Genomic DNA, 23,855 nt, shown 5'->3' with positions numbered 1-23,855 from the left:
GATGGATTTTTCAAAAAAAAAGAAAAAAGAAATATAAACTGGTAGTTACAGAATAGTCAAGGGGATGTAAAATACAGTACAGGGAATAGAGCAGCCAATGAACAGATATGCATGACACACGGACATGGACAACAGTCTGGGGGGCCTGGGTAGAAGGGAGAAAAGGGGATAAAATTGGAACTGTAATAGTATAATCAATAAAATATAATTTAAAAAATAAAATAAAACAGTGGATCCAGTCACTTAAAACTAGCTTTATGAGAATTCATTAAGTCTCAAACAGCACATTCTCACCCCCATAACTTTCCATTAAAAAACAAAAAAATAAGTATCACCACTAAGCACCATGAGCGATCACTATCTACAATGGACAAAGAAAAAACTTCAAAATGATTTGCAAGTTATCTCATGCCACTTGATGACATTTTGTGGTGCTTATTAATTCCCCTAACTTTAGTGTACTTGTTGCTTACCCATGACACAAAACCATCCTTAAACTAGTTAATACTCCCCATCCCCTGCCCCAAAACCAGTATATTTATGAAGATGTAGCTTATTTCTCTTTTTAAAAATTATTAATATTTAGATATTTACTATACAAAGCAAAAGCATTCCTGAGGACAAATTAAACCAAGGCATACATGTCACTCCATAACAGGCCTTGACATTGCTAAGTCATTTTCTTTTCTTCTATTTTTAAATATTACTTTATAACTAGCTTTTTAAATTATAGTTTATAGTTTATGCTATTACAGTTTATATTGGGGGTGATAAAAAGATTTTGGGTATAGACAGTGGTGATAGGTACACAATATTGTGAATGTTCTTAATGCCTGTGAATCATACAATTACAAATAGGTAAAATGATAAATATTATGTTATGTATATCTTACCACAACAAAAAATCAATTTTAAAAAGGAGCAAAGAAAAAATAGATCAGGACTTCTGGTCCAATGGGAGAGACTGAACACACATGTAACCATCTCACAACACGCAAATTCCAGTGATATAACAGAAATTATATTTTAAAAGCATAAATAAAAATGCTAGGCATAAACTTAACAACAAAGATCAAAAATTATAAGAGGAAAATGACAAAACTCTTCTAAAAGGCCAAAAGTAGACTTGAAACAATGGAAAGACACACTATATAGTTTGGGATAGGCAGACCTAACAGAATCAATTAATTCTAAGTTGGTATATACAGTCCCAATAAAAATATCAGATTTTTGTTTCCTGAAGTTGATTATAAAGTACTTTAGGGAGAACAAGAAAGCAAGAATAGCCAAGAAACACCTGAAAAAGATAGATAGTGATAGGGCCTATCCCTATCAGATATAAACCCAGAGTAAAAAATCCACAAGTTCACACTGATATAAATAAGTGATTGAACAAATAAGTATGCATGAGCCAAATCTCCATGCATTATTCCATTTAATGTATGTAGAAACTTTGCCCTCAAGGAAGTAGCGCCTAGCTCACCACTCCTTAAGTATGAGCTGCACAAAGGACAAACAAGGGAAAGAGTAACTTTACAGTGAAGAAATTTGACAACGTTACACCATGCAGGAGAAAGCCAATATACTCAAATATCCAAATCAATACATTATTGGTGAAAATGAAAATGTGTCTTTTATTTTACAGAAAAAACTAAGTGAACTTTTTGGCCAACCCAATCATTTTGGATTACAGCCCAAAAAGCATAAAATAAATCCCAAGTCCTCATTGATATAAATGATGAAATAAATTAATAAATGGGGAACAAAATCCTTATCTCCTGTGCAGAATTTCAAATAATTTATGTAGATACTCCACACTAAAGGAAAGGTAGCATAATTCTTCCCTCCTTAAATGTGCTGTACATACTGACTTCCTTCCAGAGAATGCAGTAATAGAAAGTGGAGAGAAAGAATAACTCTACAGTGGAGAAAACTAACAAATACTAGCTCAACCAGGTGGTCAGGGTCAACATCAACACTGATGCCATATTGATAGTATGTACCTTTGATGTGATGTGATAAGAATGGCCCTTTACCTCTGTGATCTTCTTCCTCAAAGCCCATAACTCCAGTCTAATCATGAAACTCATCAAAATTAAGTCCAGTAGAAGGGCATTCTACAATATACCTGAGCAGTACTCTTCACAACTGTCAAGGTCATCTAAAACAAAGCCAGTCTGAGAAGTTGTCACACCAAGAGGAGCCTAAGGGAACAAGACAACTAAATGTCAGCTGATATCCTGGATGGAATCTTGGACCAAAAAAAAAAAGGATATTAGGTAAAAACTAAATCTGAATAAAACATAGACTGTAGTTAATAATAATGTATCAGTATTGGGTCATTAATTGTAACAAATATACTACACTAATGTAAGATGTTAATAATAGTGAAAACTACGTGGATATGGAGAGATTTTGGTGAACTCTGTATTATCTGCTCAATTTTTCTGTAAAACTCAAATTGTTCTAAAAAATAAACACTAAACAGTATAATTTGCTTGAGGCAAAGGCATGAATATTTCAGAATGAAAGAACCAAAAGAAAGCTGAGTATAATGAAAGAAAAACATTGTATTTCATTTCCATGATTCCGAATCTTTTTCTATCATACTTACTTGGGGGCTCTCAGTCTCACAATCCAGGGAATGAGTTCACACCCTCACACTAGCCTTGGATTTTAAATGTTAGCTATGTGTTTCTTCTCTACAATGATAAGAACATACTGCAAAATGACAATAGCATGCATTTTTTAAGTTCTCTAATTCAGTTTTCAAAAATTCATGGTAAAAGACAAGTATATAAAATTTCAAAAATCCAAGGTAAAAGAAAAAAATCAATGTCTTTCAAAGAAAAAAGTTATCTAGAAAGGTTAAAAAATCAGACTGACATGTAATATCAGATAGAATACAATGTCTTCAAAATTCTAAATGAAAAATATTGTCAATCTTGAACAAAAAATATAGGGTGGGGCAAAAGTAGATTTACAGTTGTTCATCTGGAAAATAATTAATAAATGATACCAAAAAACAGACTGTTTTGCATACTCACAACTGTAAACCTATTTTTGCCCAACCCTGTATTTTAAGCATACAAGAACTTGGAAAGTTTACCTCCCACACCTAGAACTGCTCTAGAAAATAGTTCAACCAAATGGGTAAGTAATCCAAGAATGAATATATGACATAAGAAACAGGAGGTACTGAGTCTGTCCTAGATTTGGGGTGGGGGGTGGGAAGATTAGAAGGAAAATTAAAAGGTTTTATTACATCTTGAGGCCTGGAGAAGTATCCACTGAACAGTGTCATATTATAAACATTTCCTTTTCTGTGGCTCTAATCCCACTACTTGAGTTTATATGGAATGATGATATAAAATCATATCATGAATTCCATTCATTTCTTTTAAATTGTGATTACTGATATATCAGGATTTATTTTTACCATTTTATTTTATGCTTCCTATTTATTGTTTTGTCTAAGCTTCTACCATTTTTGCCTTCGTTTACATGGGATTGCTTATTGTATGTTTGCAATGTGTGTGTTCAAAACCAATAGTAATTCATTTGGGGATTGCTCTTAAAATTTTAACATGCACACATGCATGCACACTCAACTTTTATGTGAGGTTAATCACTATGTTTTGGAACAATACAGGGACTTCACATTACAAATTCAAATATTTCAGTTCTATGTTTGTTTTATTGCCCTTCCACCCCAAAGAGGGCATAACTATTGTTTTACACATGCAGCTCTGGCTTAGATTTACTGTGGTAAAGACTGTTCGTGTCCCACCCAGATCCCTCTTATTGGGTCAGTATACCCACTGCCAAGCTATAGTGTTAGCTGCTGATGGCTGACAGTTGCACCATTCTCCTGAGAGTTGCTGTCAGCAGGACAGTGCCTTCCCAGCTGGGAGGTTGCCTACCCCACCCCTAAGGGCGGGGTGGACTGCAGTCAGTACCTGATAATAGGGATATAAAACGCCAGTTCCCTTGCCACAATGGAGGACAACTCAGTGGTGCCAACATTACTTTCTCTTGTTGCTGTAACAAATCATCACAAACATACTGGCTTAGGACAACACAAATTTAGTATCTCACAGGTATGGAGGTAAGAAGTCCAACACGGGTCTCACTGGGCTAAAATGAAGGTATCAGCAAAGCTGTAGTCCTTTTAGGAGACAATAGGAGAAAATCAGTTTTCTTGCCTTTTACAACTTGAAGGGACAACCAGAATTCCTTTGTTCATGACCTCTTCCTCCATCTTCAAAGCCACAACATAGCATCCGTCTGATCATTCTTCCATAGTCACACCTCTTTCTCTTTCTCTTCTGCCTCCCTTTTCCTTTTTTAAGGACTTGTGATTCTGAACCCACCAGGCTACTCTATTTAAGATTGGTTAATTGGCAACTTTAATTCCATCTGCAACTTTCACTCTTTTTTGCCATATAATGAATTCACAGGTTCAGGGGATTAGGATATGACCATCTTTGGGGAGCCATTATTCTGCCAGCCACAATGTCCTTCATGTTCCGGAGCTATTTGCGGGATCAGGCTAAAGCTAGATTCCAGATGAACCCACATAAAGGGGCCTACAGAAAGTTGTGCCTTTCAACAATTGTCATAATAATGTGTAAAACTTTATAGGAACTTAACAAATTGTTCTTACAAGGTTGTAAAAAGGAAAGTATTATAGAACTAAATTCATATCTATCAATATAATAGGAAATCCAAGTCGAGTCATTTATCAAAATACAAAGTCTAAGAAATATGGTTGTAGTTAATACCAAGATAAACAAGCAACATAGTTGACACTCCTCTGGGGAAAAAGCCAGTAGGTTGGAGAAAAGTAGAGAAGTGCTTTTTTTACTAGAGGCCTTATTTTAGTCAAACAACATATGACTTCTTCAACTATGTGCATTATTTTGACAAAAACAACTTAAAAATAATTTCAGTGAATGAAGCAGAAAACTTCAAAAGAAAAAGGCCCCTAAAATGGCAATAACCTGTTAATTGTAAATTCCTATTCCTGGTTCTAAAAAAATAACCTTTGCTAACTATAAATTAACATGTATTCACTGTACACTTTAGACAACATAAAAATGTTGAAAATACATGAAAACCCTTATATACTAACCTCTCAGAGATAGCCTCTATGAACAGCTATATGCATACTTATACTCACCTATAGTTTTTTCAAAAATGGGATCACACTGTGCATAAACTGATTTTATCACTAACGTCGATCTTTCTAGATCAATTTATATAGCTCTACATTGCTCTTAATAATTGTATAGAATTCTATCATTTGAATGTGTCATTACAAGTAAATATTATTTGCCCTGACTAGTGTGGCTCAGTGGATTGAGTGTCCACCTGCAAACCAAAAGGTCGCCAGTTCAATTCCTAGTCAGGGCACATGCCTGGGTTGCAGGTTAGGTCCTCAGTAGGGGGCGTGTGAGAGGCAGCCAATCGATTTATCTCTCACACACTGATATCAGTTTCTCTCCCTCTCTTTCTCTCTCCATTTCTCTTTCTCTAAAAGTAAATAAATAAAATCTTTTTAAAAAAAGCAATAGCAATTTGGAGAACCAAGATGGCCGCGTAGGTAGACACACTGCGCCTCCTCGCACAACCAGAACTGACAGAAAATCCAACGGCAAGGAAGTCCGACACCAAGTAGATAAAGGAGAAACGTACATCCAGACCGATAGGAGGGGCAGAGACGGGCACCGGGACGGAGAAGACTCGCATGGCCGTGGCGGGATGGAGACTGGCGGAGTGTGGGACGAACAGGGTAGGCAGTCTGACCACTGGCAGACCCTGCAGCCCCACACTCGCTAAACTGGGACGAATAGCGGGGAGCGAAGCAGACCGAGTAACCCAGGGCTCCAGGGCGGGGAAATAAAGCCTCAAACCTCTGATTGAAAATGCCTGTGGGGGTTGGGGCAGCAGCAGGAGAGACTCCCAGCCTCACAGGAGAGGTCGTTGGAGAGACCCACAGGGGCCTAGAGTGTGCACAAGCCCACCCACTCGGGAAACAGCAACACAGGGGCCCAATTTGATTGTGGGTAGCAGAGGGAGTGACTGGAGTCTGGTGGAAAGTGGAGCAGGCGCCATTGCTCCCTCTCGGCCCCTCCCCCACATACAGCATCACAGTGCAGTGACCAGTGTTACCCCGCCCCGGTGAACACCTAAGGTTCCACCCCTTTAAGTAACAGATGAGCCAAGACAAAAAAAAAAAAAATGGCCCAAATGACAGAACACTTCAAAGCTCCAGAAAAAATACAACTAAGCGAGGAAGAGATAGCCAACCTATCAGATGCACAGTTCAAAATACTGGTTATCAAGACGCTCACAGAATTGGTTGAATTTGGTCGAAAACTAGATGAAAAAATGAAGCCTATGCTAAGAGAAACAAAGGAAAATGTACAGGGAACCAATAGTGATGAGAAGGAAACTGGGACTCAAATCAATGGTGTAGACCAGAAGGAAGAAAGAAACTTCCAACCAGAAAAGAATGAAGAAACAAGAATTCAGAAAAATGAGGAGAGGCTTAGGAACCTCCAGGACATCTTGAAACGTTCCAACATCTGAATTATAGGGGTGCCAGAAGGAGAAGAGGAAGAACAAAAAATTGAAAACTTATTTGAACAAATAATGAAGGAGAACTTCCCTAATGTGGCAAAGGAAATAGACTTTCAGGAAGTCCAGGAAGCTCAGAGAGTCCCAAAGAAGCTGGACCCAAGGAGGAACACACCAAGGCACATCATAATTAAATTACCCAAGATGAGGCAGAAGGAGAGAATCTTAGAAACAGCAAGAGAAAAGGACACAGTTACCTACAAAGGAGTTCCCATAAGACTGTCAGCTGATTTCTCCAAAGAGACCTTACAGGCAAGAAGGGGCTGGCAAGAAGTATTCCAAGTCATGAAAGGCAAGGGCCTACATCCCAGATTGCTCTATCCAGCAAAGCTATCATTTAGAATGGAAGGGCAGATAAAGTGCTTCTCAGATAAGGTCATGTTAAAGGAGTTCATCATCACCAAGCCCTTATTATATGAAATGTTAAAGGGATTTATCTAAGAAAAAGAAGATAAAAAATATGAACAGTAAAAATGACAGCAAACTCACAGTTATTAACAACCACACCTAAAACCAAAACAAAAGAAAATTAAGCAAACAACTAGAACAGGAACAGAACCACATAAATGGAGATCACATGGAGAGTTATCAATAGGGGATTGGGAGGGGGAGAGAGGGAGGAAAGGTACAGAGAATAAACAGCATAAATGATAGGTGGAAAAGACAGGGGGATGGTAAGAATAGTGTAGGAAATGTAGAAGCCAAAGAACTTATAAGTATGGCCCATGGACATGAACTATAGGGGGGGAATGTGGGAGGGAGGGGGTGGGCAGGATGGAGTTGAGTGAAGGGGCGGAAATGGGACAACTGTAATAGCATAATCAATAAATATATCAAAAAAAAACATACATCATAGAAAGAGACCTTAAATTTATTTTTTCTATATACCTCTTCACGTTCTATTAATATGTCCATATTTTGAAATCATACTCCCAGTTTCTAAATGCAATAAACGTAGGTTTTTAACTTAAAAAAAAAACAAAAGTAATAGCAATTTAACACAAATCAGAAGGCCAGAGGTGTCAGGGGAAAAGTATACTTATTTCCTTCATCTTTAGTTACAGGGAATTAGCTGATATAAGGACAGAAAAAGTATAATATTTAAAGTAATAAGGGAATCTACTACAAAAACTACAAATATATTAGCAATTAAAAAAGGGAGAAAACAGTGAACGTGCACAAAATTCCTTACCTTTCAGGGCGGACATTCAATATACAGTATCCAAACTTGCACAATAGATGCAATATAAGTATAAATATATTAAAATATATATAAAAGAACTATTAATGGTTGTCTCATAAAAGGGGACAAGGGTGGGCATTTATGTTATATCTTACCATCATCAAATATGTACCTATTATAAAAACATATTACTAAAATGTAACTGAAAATAGCTATAAAATAGTATAAAACTATGACTTAATTTTTATGTAAAATGCACATAAGATTATACACACAGGTGGAAAAGACTCCAAAGGCTATGTATCAAAATATGGACAGTAATTATATCATATTGTAAACATTCTATATATTCTTTACACTGATATATTTTTCTATAATGAATATATTTCATTCATATTATATTTGAAATAAAAAACATTAAAAATCATCTTTTCTTGTGAGGGAGGTTGGAGAGGAATATAAGAATAAAAAATAAAAATCAGTCAAAATGTTCTTATGTATCTGCCAAAGCCTAGACCACAAAATACCTGTATTCCATATAATCATTCTTTTAATTGTTCAAGTACAGTTGTCTCGATTTTCACCCCACCATGCCCCCCACACTCCATCCCCACCTCCCACCCTCAAACCTACCCCCTTTGGCTTTGTCCATGTGTCCTTTATGCATGTTCCTTAATGGCCCTTTCCCTATTTTCACCCATTATCCCCTCTCCCCTCCTCTCTAGTTACTGTCAGTTTGTTCTTTATTTCAATGACTCTTGATTGTATTTTGATTGCTTGTTTGTTTTGTTGATTAGGTTCCACTTATAGGTGAGATCATACCGTATTTGTCTTTCACCGCCTGGCTTATTTCACTTAGTATAATGCTCTCCAGTTCCATCCATGCTGTTGCAAAGGATGGGAGCTCCTTCTTTCTTTTTGTCGCATAGTATTAAGTGCTGTCGAGGTTGTGGATAAAAGGGAACCCTAGTGCACTGTTGGTGGGAATGCAGACTGGTACAGCCACTGTGGAAAACAGTATGGAATTTCCTAAGAAAACGAAAAATGGAACTGCCTTTTGACCCAGCAATTCCACTGCTGGGATTATACCCTAAGAATCCTGAAACACCAATTCAGAAGAACCTGTGCACCCCAATGTTCATAGCAACACAATTTACAATAGCCAAGTGCTGGAAGCAACCTAAGTGCCCATCAGTAAATGAGTGGATCAAAAAACTGTGGCACATTTACACCATATACCCAAGTTCTAATAAATCTTGCAAACAGCCTTTATGTCCTTAAACATAAAAATCTCCATTTTAGACAAAGGCAGGTTATAGGTTTTTCATTCTAACCAAACTCCATCAAGTCCTTTCTGATAGAGCCTCTGACTTACTGGACTGCTACACAGAGGTTTCCTATTGGTTGACATCAACCCTATCAAACACAGTAATATGCTTTCCACATGCTCCTGCACTCATTTACATTAGCTGAACACCTACCATGAGCAAAGCATTACACAGCATGCATCACAACTTAGAGATTGATTAACGCATCCAACTGCCTCAAGTAGGGAAATGGTACAGACATGAGGCGGAACAACGGGTACTAACAGAGACGAGAGAGTATGGAGAGCACTGACATTTTTGCATTTCATAAAAATGTTTTCAAACAAATCAACACATACTTGGAAATGTGTAAGTAAAAAGTGCCATCTTTTTCAGTTTTCATTCATGTTTGGACTCTGAAAGTAGTTTTCCCTACTACTCATTTGCTACTAAAGCATATGCCAGGTTTTCCTATATTACCATACAACTTTTCATATAGAAATATTTCAGTCTCTATTTTAGGGCAAACATTTTTTTGCGCCCTCCTTTCCTACTGTATTATACACAAAACAGACACTATAAGTATTTCCAAAATGAACACATTGAGCCAGCTATTAGAACTCCCCCACGGTAGTCTGCCCCACTGTATCAGATGAAAGCATGACGCAGATGGGGTGCAGGGAAGTGCGGCCAAGGTTCTGCCTAATGTAGAATACAGCATGGGGCAAAAGTAGCTTTACAATTGTTCATATGGAAAATAACACAGTAACTAATAAATAATAATACAAAAAAAACACTGTGTTTTGCACACTCACAACTGTAAACCTAATTTGCTCTACCCTATATTGTACCCTTTTAATTCCATAGCAATGAAAAACTTGACAAAGCATAAACAGAGGAAAGTTCAGAGAAGAAAAAAACAAGTATTTATAAGCAACGTCACTTCACATTAAGAAAGTTGGAGTTTTATTTAGCTTTGTATCTGAGGCACTAATGAGAGTAAAGAAAGAACATAAATATCAATCTCACATTCAATTTCAAGGAATCTTGTGATAATATGAAAGCACACAGATTGTACTCAATCGCGAAAGTATCGAATGCATTATTTTTACAATACACAAAATATACTTGTGGAGGACTTGCTACCAAAAGGAAATAGTCTGAATATCTGCAGTCTTTCCAATCTGAAGACTCTAACACATGTTGTTTTGATGTTTTTCCCAATTCCTATCTAGAACTCTATGGACAAAACAATACAGAAAGCTTTTCTGGGCAAAAGAGCCTCAGAGGGAGTGTGATGTCAGCCCTGAGAATCAAGTCAAATGGTTTAGTGTTCAACCAGCACGATGCTACCAAAAAGTTTGAAAGCCTTAACACTCATATCTCAGCCTAGATCAAGGAGACAATTCTCTTTAAGTTATAATTTCTAATTATATGGAAAATCATGGTTCTTCACGGTAAATTCATACTGTACTACTAAATATTTTAAGGTAATTTTTACAACTTTGTTAAGAGGCCAAAATAATAATTAGAACTTTTAGAAGTGAAAAAGGAGGTTCACTCAGTTAATAAAGTAAAGCCATGAACCAACTATATGTACCCTCAAAATAATTATTTCTGCCAGGCTGCCAGGATAAATAAATAAATAAATAACTATAAGCTTACACACAAGATATATTTTTACAACTAGATATCCAAGAAAGGAAAAAAGCGTCAAACATGTAATATTTCCTCAGAACACCCTTCCCTGAAATTGTTTACTACAGTTATTATATAAGCAAAGTAAGAAATGTGGGGGGAAAAAACAACCTAAAATTGGTATTAAATCTGTTTAACATCTTTAATAATTGTACTATTTGTAAATCCTTCTACAAAAGCATTACAGTTCTTCAGTTTATTGCCAACATATCTTTAAAAAAAAAGTCAGCCCTAATGTTGCAGCTATAATACAAAGTTTTATTTATTGGCTCTATACTATAAAGCACAATGAAGAACATCTGATATAAATAAATGGAAGCCATGTTCTGCTCAGGAATACTACTGTACATATACCATGTAGGTTGTTTTACAGCAGATACTAATTTGCCAACCTTCAGATGACAATATGCTAAGTTGTGAGTTTCATATTGTTTAGCTAGTTGTTTCTTGTTGCCTTGGACAGCCTGGTGACGTGTAATATTGAGACCGCCTTGTCACCACCACTGCTTTTCTCACGGGTGACTCCGCTGTGATAGAATACTCATATCCTTAAGATGCAAGGCCTAGCAAAAAGCCTCCCACAAATCCGCTGGATATCACAATGTTCTGTTTGACAAATTCTGTTGCCTAAAACATAAAGTTTAAACATACTCTTAATTATGGTACAAAATGGGTGAACCTCAAAAACATTACGCTAAATGAAATAAAGACAAACAAGGACAAATGTTGTATTATTCCACTTACCTGACTAGTCGAATTCATTGAGACAAACTAGAACAGATGTTATCAATGGCTGGGAAAGGGGTTAACTGTGGGAGGTACTGCTTAATGGTTAGAGTTTCTGTTTGGGATGATGGAAAATGTTCTTGAAATGGATCTGGTGGCACAAAACCATGAATGTACTTAATGCCACAGAATTGTGCATTTAAAAATAGTTAAAATGATCCACTTTATGTCATGTATATTTTACCACAATAAGAAAAACAAATAAAGATGCAAATTTTAAAAAAATTCTCTTAATTATTGAATCCAGAGCTAAGTAGTATTTTCAGATGTTTTCCTCAATTCAATTACACTCAGCAAAAATACTTGTGCACCTACTAGAGCAGGTCCTAGCCATCACACAAGATGCCAGGGCTGTTCATTACAAACTGAAGGGGCCTACAGCCACCAGCCAGGCCTAGTAAATAAGCTTCTTGGCTACTGAGATAATAGGTAAATTTAACAGATACTGAGTGCCTACTCTGTACCAAGCCCTGTTTTTTAGGCCACCAAGCTATAGCCGAGCAACAATCTCACAGGTAAAAAGAAATCTACCTACAGAGCAGGCATGAATAGTCCATTCATTAAGTTATTAACACAGATTATTTAATAAACTCCCACAGCATGCACAATGATGTTTATTAACAATCCACTAAGCCAGTAAGAAAAAATGTACAGAATCAAAAAAAATTACTACCTTGATAAAATATGTATTTAACCCAAATAAAATCATGAAGCAATTAGACAAAGCCAAACTGTGGAACATTCTGCCTAGAAGCTTCAAAAACATCAGTGTCATGAAAGACAGGAAAAAAAAAATCCCCAGATAAAGGGACTGTTCAAAATTAAAGGAGACTTCATACACATGACAACCAAATGGAATATGTAATTCTTAAGAAAAAAAAGTATAAAAGATATTTTGTGGAAAATTTTTAATATGGACTGCATATTAGGAAATACTACTATACTATATTAAATTTGGAGGGAATAATAAGGGTAACTGCAGTCGTATAGAATATCCGTACCCTTAGGAGACAATGTGCTAAAGTCTTTTAAGAGTGCAAAGTCATGAATGTCTTAAATAATTAGGCAAAAATAAAAAGTGTAAATCTCTCTCTCACACACACAGATAAAGTAATTGTTGCAAAACAATCTGGTGAATAGATGAAGGGTATCTGGGTATTTCACTGTATTTGTCTTTTAATTTTTCAACTGGTTTGAAATTTTTCAAAATAAAAAGGAGAAGTAAAAGGATAGAACAAAAACAAGGAAAAGGGAGTATTCAAATCTAAACCAAGTACAAGAATAAAATAAACAGACTATCCATAAACATTAATAAAACTAATATATTAATAAAATATACATTTTCAAACTATTTCACCTCAAGAAAAAAATTAGGCAATTTTAGTTTTCCAACACCTCGTCTATACAAGTACACATTTGTAAAAGCAGAGAAAAAATTCTGGAAGAATGTTATCAACTTTTACATGTAGATCAAAGTAGGTGGGAGATGGGCAGAGGAAACTATGTTAACTACTAAAAAAAAATAACAACTGATTTAAATGGTAGCCTGATCCCAAATTTTACTTAACACTCTAGACATAACAAAAAACACCAACTTTTTAAAAAAGAAGATAATCCCTAGTCACATTTTCGACTAATCAAGACCCATAAAAAAAATTAAAAGGGAGGCAAAAATGTACATTGTTTTACCTCTTCAATTATGTTGTTGATTTCAGGTGCTGCCTTATTTGCTCGTTTCTTAATCTGTCTTTTTGCTTTGTTTACACCTTTTTCAACTTTCTTCCAGTCAATCTGCACATAGCCACTGTGACTAGCAATCTAGAAAAGTGAAATAAAAATGGTTAATTCTAAAACAACCAGGTTGCTAATGAATCTATTATCCAGGAATATATGAACATTCAGATTTCAAGAAATGTATGAAACTTAGAGATAAGAAACCATAATTTATTCATTAATTTATTCATTTAACAGATACTGAGTGCCTACTCTGTGCCAAGCACTTTTCTAGGCACCTAAGCTACAGCCAAGAACAAGGGAGACATAAGTCTCCACCGTCAGAGAGCTTCAGGTCTGTTGAAGAAAGCAGATGTTAAATACACATAATTACTTAGATGTGATGAAAAGTTAAGAAAAGTACAGCATATGATGGGAGAAAGAGTCCAAAAATTATATTGTAACTATACCATAAATCTATCATAACTTTTGGAATTTGGGTATTAGCTAATAAAGACAAACTATTAAAATTATACAGCTAATAAAAAAGCAACTTTTAATTAAATAGATGTTTAATTATAAGGGATAAAACCAATCAGTTATTAGGTCGCTAAAAAAATCTAAAGTAGACTGATAAAGGCTCTTCACTAAATCTGACTCTACTTAAATTAAGAATGCTTTCTGGTAAATGCTTTTGAAAGTGAAATATAAAAGAAATACGCTCTACACAAGCTTTATGCCATAAATCCTTTTAATAAAATTATAGCTAAATGCCTATATTAACCACAAAAAAAAAACCCTCTCATATGGTGCTACTGAGACACTGGAAAATCTCAACAACTCTAATAGTGTGTAAGCCAGTACACTAAGTTAGTCCCACCAAATAAGAAAATCAAAATATAAAGAATCACACAGTAAGCATCTTTCTTTGTAATATTTAATGCATCACTTTGACTATGAACCACACATAAAATATTTCAATAATGAAAATATCTGATTTTATATAAATAGGTTGGTAATCAGGTTCAATTTTTACTCTGAATTGACTACACAAAAGAATCTATTTATCTGTATTTCTTCCTGTATTTATTCACCTTCTACCACTCACTGCGAACTCCAGCTTTAGCAAAACAGTGCTGATTATATCAAATGGCAAGTGAAAGCTTTTCCTGGCAGTAGTTGACATGGCAATCTGGATGGAAGTGATGATGAACCTTCGGGACTCTCCCATAAGGAGAAACTATAAACCCTGGTTAAAATATAAGGGCTCCAGAATTAACAAAAGCAAGCAGATTTTGAAGGGGAATTAAAACTTGTAGGAAGAGTAACTAACACAAGGTGAGTTGCCCATTTTTCTGGCTTTATCCTGACACAGTTGCAGGGTGGTTAACACTTCAAAAGAAAATATGCCATCTTTCCAGCCTGAACAAGCAGAGAGAGGACAGAGCCCAGGACAGTAACAGCTGCCAGAGAGGAGAAAGCTAGAGAAGGGGAGTCCCAAATTCTGTGTAAACTTCACCCAAGTCCTGAACCACAGACGCAAGGGGCAGAATTGACCATTCTGCTTTAAGGGACGTCAAACTCATTTTCACCGGGGGACACATCAGCCTCAAGGTTGCCTTCAAAGGGCCGAAATAATTTTAGGACTGTATAAATGTAACTACTCCTTAACTGTTAAGGAGTTGAAAGTACATCCAGCCCTTTGAAGGCAACCACAAGGCTGATTTGGCACCTGGTGAAAATAAACTTGACACCCATGGCTTAAGGCTAAAAGACATAAACTGGGATTTCAGCTGCTACCCACCACAGGTAGCAATTTGAATCTAACCAAGTTAACTGCCTGCTAAAATCAAATCAACACACTTCAGAGGCATAAAATGGAATCCAGAGTTTCCACAACATAACATTCCTAATGTCCAGGATAAAATCCAAAGTTATTTGATATATGATAAAACAGAAAAATGTGGCCTAGTCTCAAAAGCAAATCAACAGATGCCAACACTGAGTTGACCCAGATAGTGAAATTACTAGGACTTTAAAGCAGCTATTATAACTATGCTCAATGAGGTAAAGGAAACTATGCTTATAATCGATGGAAAGAACTCTCACTGGAGATATAGAAAATATAAAAAGAACCAAATGGAAATCCCAGAATTGGAAAATACAATATCTGAAATAAACTTACTGGCTAGGCTTAATGGCAGAAAGTAGATTATAGGAAAGTCAGTGAACTTGAAGCTACATCACTAGAAATTATAAAGTCTAAAAAAATGGATCAAAAAATAAATGAACAAGGCCTCAAAAAGTTATCAAAAAGCCCAACATGCACATAATCAGTCATGTTCAGAAGGAGAGAAACAGGAGGGAACAAATTATTTTTTTTAATGGCCAAAACCTTCCCAAACATGGTTAAAGACATACATTTACAGATTCAAGAGGTTCAGTGAACTCCAGGTGATGATCTGACACAATATGAAACAACAATACTTAGATGAGGTGTGGGGTGGGGGAAGCATGCAAGTGTAGAGATTGGGAGGTGGGGCACACAGAGAAGTTCAATAAATAACTAAATTCTCATATTCCATAATGGAGAGCCAATAGGAAATATCTCAAACTGAAAGATCAAAAACAAATGTCATACAGGACACATGGACAAAGCCAAAGTGGGATAGGATGGAAGGTGGGAGGTGGGGGTGGCTCAGGTTGGGGGGAGTGGTGGGGGGAAAATGGAGACAACTGTACTTGAACATCAATTAAAAAAGGAAAAAAATCTCCAATAAACTTGTTTAGGGAAAAAAGGATAAATACTTTAAGAGTCAGCTAGGAGTTCAAAGGAGAGGGAAAATGGAAGGGTAGTGAGGAAGGCAGAGTACTACTCTAATCTGTAACAAGTCTTGTACGTTTATTTGACCTTTTGAATTATGGGCATGTACAACTCTGAACAAATAAATTGAAATGATTTGTATACCACTGTCTATTTTAATATGGCAATGTGATAATACCTACCAAAAAACATTTTTGAGTTACTAGAAAAGCTTTAAGTGCTAAGTAAACTAACATTTATATTTAAATATAAATAAAGGTAACAAAAATATGGAAGTGGGCCTAAAGAATAAGAGGCAATTATCCTAAAAGCCATTTGTTACTCTTACTTCCTCCTTATCACTTCTACTAAGTTTTCAATGTAAGTTCTATTTGTGGGAAAAATTGGTTTGATGTAGGCAAGTCCCATGTTCTTCTTCTTAGTGACTTCAAAAAACAGGTGGACTAGGTCCAGAGAAGTAGAAGGTGGCAATGTGGACTTGAGTGGTGCATACCAAGTGGACTTAAACAAACTTCTGAAAAACTGATATGCAGAGTGAATTGCAATGTGTAATTCCCTATATTCTGTGAACATTTCAGGAAGCCCTGCTTCAGGCCAGTAAACAGAAATGACTTTCCACTAAACAGAAATGACAACTGAGTTTTGAAATAGCTATAGAATTAGATATCTTAATTCTTAATTTACATAAACCAAAATCAAAATCAGATTAAATAAAAGTATCTTCTCTTTGAAGGCAGGCATATTCACTCAAAGGAAATTTAGATATTCACATTTTTTTACCTCTTACCACAAGTAAAAAGCAATTATTCCTAATAATGTCACCAACAGAAAGAAAAAATATTTTTAAAAAGCTATTTAATAAACAACTCAAAATCTGTGCCTAACACATACAAACCAAATCCCTTTGTACTTCAGGCAACAACACTGGTTATTACGTGATCAATGGCTTAGGTGTTGAAGTAAGATTTTGGCTGCTGTGACCATTAATCATTTTTAAAATCTAGTACGACTGACAATTCTCTGTTATCTTTAAAATTGTTGCTAACATTCATTCCCAGAGATTTTCACTTTTAGGATTTACTATATTTGATCTTCAGGGAATGATATTTTTGAAAAACTATTTGCCAAACAGACATGAACTGCAGATAACATCCTCATAAACATCCACTAATGGCAAAGCACTTTTGAATCTTAGGGGAACATGAACAAAACTAAAATTTCAAATCTACCTGCCTCAGAAATAGGATTATGGATTTCTTAAACCCAATTTTCCACTTTCTATATTATTATAGTTCCCTAGTTTAAAAAAAAATTAGATATTGCTAACAGTAATTTCCTCTGTGACAGAAAGCTGATGTCTAGGAAATGGGAAGGAAGCAGACCTTTTGAAAATTATATAGTGTGTGTCAATTTTAAATATATGAGGTCTATCCAGAAAGTATCCATCCATGCACTATGAAAAATAGACATTTATTGAAGAAGATAAAAAAAACACTGAACACAGGACAATGACACCTCAGTCCCCTTCAAAGTAGGCACCTTGGGACCTCACACAGTTCTCCTAATTGCCAGCAGCTGCCCCATCATATTTTCCTGAATCTCATCGATGGTCTGAAATCTCTTCCCTTTCAAAGGTGATTTTAGTTTTGGGAAAAGCCAGAAGTCACAGGTCACCAACTCTGGGCTGTAATGGGGCTGAGTCACCTGGGTGATTTGATGTTTCTCCAAAAAAACTCTGCATGAGACATGATGCGTGATAGGAGCACATTGCCATAATGAGGCTGCCAATCACCAGCTGCCCATAGCTGCGGCCTTCTGAATCATCCTGATAGTTTCCACCGGAGGAATGTTCAAGCTTAACACAAAATCTGATGCAGATTCGTTGCTCTACCCACTCAGTCATTTTGAAGGCAATAGCCACACAGTACACATGCTCACTCAATGGCATCTACTGCCCCTACTGACTAGTACAGTGAAGTCATCATGTTCACAGGTACACATTCCAGTCCACTCTCCTTGACTGCCAGGTTACATCAATGTTGTAAAAACCGTTCTTGTTATATTAACGAGACTTTTTCCAGACGGACCTCATATGTTTAAAATGGTCAGGATGAGTAGATTTATATTGTTGATGAAATGTTTATTTTGCTATGGAAATGGTTTAAGGGAAACTGGGTAAGTAATAATGAGGTACCGTGAAATTTAATAGTTGTTTTTTAAAAATTGTGAACATACTGTGTTTAAAAAAACTTAGAAGTATGGGAACTGTTGCCTTACTGACAGATGCCAGCTTTCCATACTCATTTTAGTTTTTCCATAAAATGATGCCTAAAAGAAAAATCCCATCTTCTATTAAAATGGATAGGAGTGAAATGGCTAAACTTGACTTTCTCAGTTCCTAAGCAGAGGCAAGTAAATAAAGCTCTGACATACCTGAAGGAGAAGAAAGCCACCACCTACTGCAGTTGCTGCAAGTTTTCCAACTTTCTGAAACAAAAATCCTGCACACCTTTAATGAAATAACAAAAAAATGAGATTAATGACATATTAAACTGTCTCTTCTACTTTTGACTGCTTTCCTAATAAAACTTAATGTCTTTCCATTTCTTTTGATCATGTCCCTTACCTACTCAGAAACCCTCAATGTTTCCATTCAGTTATATAAGCTAGTCAAAAAAAGGCACAATCTAATTGTCTGAGATATGCTTCAGGAATGGAGAGGAGGGGGATTTATAGGAAAAAAAAGACTGTCTACTGAAACTGAAGGATGAGCATTCAGAGGTTCACTATACTCTTCCTTTTCTATTTGTAAATGTGAAATTCCACATAATAAAAGGGACTTGTTTTGTTTTTTAGTAGTCAAGATGTTCTACATACCCAGCTGACCCTCACTATATCCAAAACTTCTGCTCCAACCCAATTAGTTTCCAAATAGGTCATCACCACTACTCAAGCTATTAATCTCCCTGCTTCTAGGAGTTTCCACCTAGCTCTGCCTATCTAAAGCGTTTCTACCCTTTTAAGGTCCAGTTGGAGTTCCACCTTCATGATTCCACTTCAGCCCACATTTCTCATGGCTTCCTTACTTATATCTATCTATCTATCTCTATGTTCAATCTGTTTTGTTTCATCTATCCATTAAGAATGTCAACCCATACTCCTTTTATGATTTTCTCTTTCAGTGAGCTCATATTCCCTTCAGTATTCTGGGTCCATAGTGTGCAAAAGAATCTCAGATTGCTAACTCTAGTCTTCTGTACTGGGTTAAATAATGACCCCTCAAAATCTATGTCCTTCCCAGAACCTCAGAATGTGACCTTATTTGGAAGGTTATTGCAGATGAAATTAGTTGTGAAGAGGTCATACTGGAGCAGGGAGGACCCTAAATCTAACATGACTTAATCCACTATGTCACAGAGACACAGAGAGGGAAGATGGCCATGTACTGACAGTGGCAGAGATTGGAGTAAGTCTATAAACCAAGGGATGCCAGGGATTGCTGGCAACCATCAGAAGCTAGGTGAGAAGCATCAAATAGATTCTTACTCTGAGCCTCCAAAAAGAAACCAACCCTTTCAATACCTTTCAGATTTCTATCCTCCAGACCTGTGAGAGAATTTCTGTTTTTAAAAGCTATCAAGTTGTGCTACTTGGCTAAAACAGCCCTAGGAAACTAATATGCTTTCATAAACGGAAAATTTACATTTCCAATTATATCATGAGCTTCTGTGTCACCCAGAAGCACATACAGACATACCTCGTTTTATTACACTTCACTTTACTTGTGCTTCAAAGATGTTGCATTTTTTGCAAATTGAAGGCAAGGCCCTCTACCAGCAAAAATATTATGACTCTCTTTATTGTGGTGGTATGGAACCAAACCTGCAATATCTCCAAAGTATGCCTATATTGAAAAAAAATCCCAAAGCAAACATCATCTTTTCAACCAAACCAACTGTTGCTAACGTCCCAATCTGTTAGTGATAGCACCATTCTCTAGGCTCGCCACCTCAAGTTCATCCCAGACCCTGCCTTCTTCATCGCCTTTGAGGTCCAATTGATTGCCAATTCTACATACTCCATCTTCAAAACATTATTTGACTGTCTTCTTTCCACTCTCAAAGCATCATTATCTTGTTTCCAACCACACTAAGTAATCTTCCAGACCCTCTAACCTTCACCCCTCCCATCTATCCTAGCAACCATCCATCTGGACATTAGTTTTAATTTATTATGATAAAAAAAAGTATAGCTACTTACACTTAAATATAATCTCAGCCTCCCAGTCATGTCCTGAATTGGTCTGAACTGTTAACTAGTTAGGTTAATGCCTATTAACCATTCTTCCTTAATGTATGTCACAATATTATATCTATTTTATACCCTAAAACAATTGCAAAAATTTACCACTGAATCTAAAGTCATTGCAACAAACCACATGTGTAGTATTAGTCCTATTACACAGTTCTGGGTCAATACCTGGCTTTTATCCAAACATATGTATTACTATAAAAACCATGTCCCTCAGTAGGGAAGTCAGCAACAAAGGCTCAGAAAAGGCAAAGGAGGATGCAGGCCCCTACCAGGTCTCAACAATATCCCAGAAAGTGTGCTCCACAAGCATGTGTATCCTTTGCCTGATGGCATGAAACACTAAAATGAACCTACTAACTTCCCCTGCTCTATCTCTAGGCTTTCCAAACAAACTTCTGCCAACCATGGGGCTTCTCAAGAGTTTAACCTATGGGGGAGAAATGGGCACAACTATAACTGAACAACAATAAAAAAAAATTTTTTAAAGAGCTACAAGGAAAAAATACACAATGATTTAATTCTATTGCTCAATTATTTCTTAGTCTTTCTTCAGATGGGGTTTTAGACCCTGACTTATACTAACCAATCATCCATGGCACCAAACTATGACCAAACTGTATTTTTAAGCATAAGACCAAACCCTGAATTCTGGGGACCAAGTTACAACCGGCCTGTGGAGAATCATCTGAATAACTAGGGCCCTGACAAGGCATCTCTTTTAATTGCAGGCTTTTTTCATAAGCAATATGCATAAGTACATATCATGAATAAATACTGCACCTAAGCATCACAGAACCTACACAATGAGTGTGACTACCATGAAATGACATTTTTTAAAAGATTTTATTTATTTATTTTTAGAGAGAGGGGAAGGGAGGAAGAAACAAAGGGAGAGAAACATCAATGTGCAAGAGAAACATCGATTGGTTGCCTCTCGCACACCCCTAACTGGGGATCTGGCCTGCAACCCAGGCATGTGCCCTGACTGGGAATCCACCCAGCAATCTTTCAGTTTGAAGGCTGGTGCTCAATCCACAGAGCCACATCAGCCAGGCTACCATAAAATAACATTTACAAAACGGCATAGACAAGTACACCATTGTTCCAAAGTGCATGTAAATACAAATTTAAAAATTAATTTTATAGTTATCAAGTTTAATGTAAATATTTAAATTAATGTAAGGTGCATTTAACTTAGAATCTACAAAAAAATTATTATTCGCAAGTTAAGCACCCACACTAACTTCAACAATTCTCTGTTGGCCATGAACAGTGTCAAAATAAAGGGTCAAACTTGTTTCTGACCCTTGTTATTTGGCTAATCCTTTCTTCTAGCAACAGGATTAGATCTATAGTAGCAACTGTGTAATCATGTGGTGTGAATTGTTACCTGGTTAAAGCTAATGCTTATTAACTGCTTAATGTACTCCACAATATTTTTAGAATAAACAATCAGTCCTTTAATTCCAACAAAGACTCAATGTTCCAAAACTCTTCAAAGAATTATAATCCAAACTAGTCCACAAAAATTAACAGAATCATCTGTATCATAATCAATAATTTTTACTAAGAATTTTACACTGCTCTGCACAGGTCACATCCTGGAGACCTGTTCTACTGTGGGAGTTCTCACAGGTTTTTCCAGTTATTAGTACTCAACAAGTAAAAATTATTTATGTGTAATTAACTCATCTCTTTCTTCCTCTTTACTATCACTGAATCAGATCCACTATATCTGCTGAATTTGAGAAGGGGTAAAATATATAAAGAATCAAAGGAAGGATGAGGAGGGAACAGTAGAACAGTGATGGGCACAGGGGAAGATCATCAAAACCCAACACTAATGATTACACTAATCATCGGGATTAACAACGTAAAGCCACTGAGTGAGCACTGTAACTGTAGCACACAGAAAAGGGCAGCAGTCAGCTCCCAATAAAATGTAATGAAAAAGATGTTCTCACCAGCCAGTCACTCCACCCATTACAATCTGGGTGGCTACTGAGTATTTTTCTACCATAGGTCCAGAACTGTGGCCAAAAACACGATTCCACCAGTGGTGTCTTCTTGCATACTCAGTTAAATCCAACACTTCGTAAGAGTCATCATCACTTTCATATTCTTCAAAATACAAAATAGAAAAAATAAATTTAGTCAACCAAAAATTAGAATGCCCTATATAATTTTTATCTGTTACAACTCACAGTTATTTTGGGACTACAGTTAAAACCACAGAGATGGAAACTAACAGTCTGTTACCTCGAAATCCCTGAGACTTGGGGCCTCAAGCTTAAAGAGCCTAGCATCTCCTTTCCAAAGGCCCATAACCGGCCTGGGGGCCCAAGCCAGAACCAGGTCACAGTTGCACAGCAGTGAGGGGTCACCCACTGCGCCCCCACCTTGGCACCAAAATCTCAGTAAGATCAGGTCAGAGTTACATACACAGCAGTAGGGATGCCCCCACCCCCTCAAATTTCAAAGGGTCAGGTCAAAGTTACACAGCAGTGAGGGGTCACCTCCTCAAAGCTCAGTAGTATTACATCAGTTTCACACCATGAAGGGTCACCCCCAAATGTCAGTAGGATTAGGGCCAGAGCAAGGTCCACTTTCTTCAGCGGGAGAAAGAGGGAGTCCTCCCCTGACAGAACTGGTTAGGGGCCTGGCAAGAAGAAATTACTTCAGAGTCAAGGCTGAAAAACACGTTTGAAGATGGAAATGAAAGGCCGCATGTGGGATGTTTTGGGGGTGGGGGTCGCTCTTTGCTTGCGTTCCGCCAGGAGGGAAAGGAGAGTCCAGTTTGGACGAGTGTTGGAAGCTGCTACCTCAGGAAAAAAAAAAAGAGGGGGGTGCCCCAGGAGCCCTGGGACAGAGGAAGGAAGAGGCGCCCCAGAACAAGGTCGAGAATTGTGAGCCGCGTATCAGAAACTACTTCGGGCCCTGGCCGCTCACCTTGGGGAGGGGGGTTCCGGGTCGCCATGATACCGCCGGCGGCCTGTACTGAAGGTGGTCGCCGACCTCCCTCCTCTCCCCACTACTTTATGAGCCGCTCTAGGCCCGGGTGGAAGTCTGTGATCTCTTTTTTCTTCCTCCTCCTTCTCCTCCTCCAAGCGTGTTATCCTGTCCCCACCCCCTCCTCTGAGCGTAAGGCCTTTTGCGCAACGCTGGGGGCTGGGGAGCGGGAGGTAGGCTAACAGCTCCGCTAGGGCCTGTGGGAGTTGTAGTCCGTTACCCTTGCAACCCTGGCTTCCACCCCAAAACCCCTAGAATTTCTATACCTAATTGTAATTTTGTTTTAAATAGCCTCGGAACTGAAGGGGAGGGGTTCATCTCTTGGTGGTATAAAGCAAAAACCAGCTTGGCATTTTGAACAGTGTAGCAGAATTCAAGC

General features: G+C 37.1%; 1 protein-coding gene across 1 annotated transcript; it reads right to left on the bottom strand.

The window, feature by feature from the left end:
• Positions 1-10,075: 10,075 nt before the first annotated feature.
• FUNDC1 (FUN14 domain containing 1) lies at positions 10,076-23,608 on the bottom strand. Its single transcript, XM_024580117.3, has 5 exons — positions 23,417-23,608; positions 22,432-22,588; positions 18,587-18,662; positions 13,306-13,434; positions 10,076-11,457 (listed from the first exon to the last, which is right to left on the bottom strand). The coding sequence occupies exons 1-5, from the start codon at positions 23,442-23,444 to the stop codon at positions 11,380-11,382; spliced, it is 468 nt and encodes a 155-aa protein (XP_024435885.2). The 5' UTR covers positions 23,445-23,608; the 3' UTR covers positions 10,076-11,379.
• Positions 23,609-23,855: the final 247 nt, after the last annotated feature.

Source organism: Desmodus rotundus, chromosome X (genome assembly GCF_022682495.2).
Source record: "Desmodus rotundus isolate HL8 chromosome X, HLdesRot8A.1, whole genome shotgun sequence".
In the NCBI taxonomy this organism is placed as follows: domain Eukaryota; kingdom Metazoa; phylum Chordata; class Mammalia; order Chiroptera; family Phyllostomidae; genus Desmodus; species Desmodus rotundus.
The sequence above is the reverse complement of the archived record's forward strand: the minus strand, read 5'-3'. Positions and strand labels throughout refer to the sequence as shown.